The sequence below is a fragment of the Penaeus monodon genome, chromosome 28 (genome assembly GCF_015228065.2).
Source record: "Penaeus monodon isolate SGIC_2016 chromosome 28, NSTDA_Pmon_1, whole genome shotgun sequence".
NCBI classification, from domain to species: Eukaryota; Metazoa; Arthropoda; class Malacostraca; order Decapoda; family Penaeidae; genus Penaeus; species Penaeus monodon.
Window position 1 is genome coordinate 34,089,451 of NC_051413.1, and position 1,497 is coordinate 34,090,947.

The window sequence follows — 1,497 nt, forward strand, 5'->3', positions numbered from 1 at the left end:
TAACTGCGTATTTTCGTTATTATTCACATATCATATTCGATCCCTTTCATACACTCTGTTATCACCATTACCATATTTCACACATGAAAGTTTTAGCTTTATCCTCCCTTGTCCTGTGCATATGATACTTTTTTTTTCCTATTTAGCAACCAAACCCATGTTTTATGCTACTTAATTATTTACCTGATTACAGTTTTCAAAAGACTTGTACTAAAATCTACCTCTTTTCTTCCGTAGTCTCTGCTCCCATTTAAAATTTATCCACGTGCTCTCTTCTGTTTAGAAATGCCATTCATTTATTTTAATTGTAAATATGTGAGTTAATGTAAGATACCAAAAACAACAGAAAATAAATTAAACAGCGTTATGATGAGGTATAAAAGGACTGGGATTAATACAGAACCGCAGAGCTACATGCGTTTTACAATATTAAAAATTGTATCTATATGAAGCAATCAAAAGCAAACCAGTTAAAATGTTCATCTGTCAAATTATCTATGATGAGGTGAAAAAATATATATATAATGGGACATAACAAGTAAATCGAATCCAAAGTGGCAAAAACGAGATAAACAAACAAACAAACACACAAGCGGGAAAACACCCAAACCCAAAGCAGGGAAATAAAAACACAACACCGCAAGCAAAAAAAAAATAATAATAATAAAAAATAATAATAGATAAATAAATAAAAAGGGAATAAGATATAATAAAAATAAATAAAATAAATAAATAAATAAACAAATAAATCCAGACATACCCAACTACCGTTAAAAAAAAAATCCGTATCCAAAGTAAAAAAAAAAAAAAAAGTAAACACAATCCTAAGTAAAAAAGAAAAAAAAACCCTTCATCCAAAGTAAAAAAGAAACAAAACAACAACACGCCGATGGTTGCGAACTTTCCCACTTCGCAACAACACGTTACATAAGCGCACTTTTTGGCACCGTCTCATGAGGAGGTTCCTGCTGACCGTGGCTTACTGTGGCACCAATCTCAGGTGAGGAGGAAAAAGTGTTTTATATAAGATATGAGGAGGGGTTTGTGATTATAGATAGGGTTAATTGGTTATGCGACCTTTCCGGGATTTTTAAAAGGGTGGTAATGGATGGCAGCGATTGTTCGTGGTTGTTTAGTGTTGTTTTAAGGTGTTTTGCGTGTTGGGTGTAAAATCGCAGAGTATTGGCGAGTATTTTGGCTTGTGGATTCTAGTATAGCACGGGGCTGCCTGTTCTGTCGAATGGCATTTATCTGTGGGCTTTCTTTCTCTGTGGGCTTTCTTTCTCTGTGGGCTTCCTGTAAAATCTTTCCCTCACATTGATATCTGACTATGAATGGGTGAATGTAAAGAAGTTCCTCATCTTGATCAGAATTAGTTTTAAGTTGATAGGAAAGCCTCCATCGCATGCAGCGGCAAAGGCCAACAGAGCATATTCAGTGGCAATGACCAGTGGCAGTCAGGAGAGTCTGCCAGAATGCACACTAGGGAAGTTTTCC

The 1,497-nt window shown here is 35.2% G+C and overlaps 1 protein-coding gene across 1 annotated transcript in view; it reads left to right on the forward strand.

The window, feature by feature from the left end:
• Positions 1–799: 799 nt before the first annotated feature.
• Positions 800–1,497, forward strand: part of LOC119591186 (tRNA pseudouridine synthase-like 1) — an 11,063-nt gene continuing 10,365 nt past the window's right edge. Inside the window, 1 exon segment of the mRNA XM_037939898.1 lies at positions 800–1,000. Within this exon segment, the coding sequence (XP_037795826.1) occupies positions 954–1,000 (47 nt within the window). The 5' untranslated portion in view covers positions 800–953.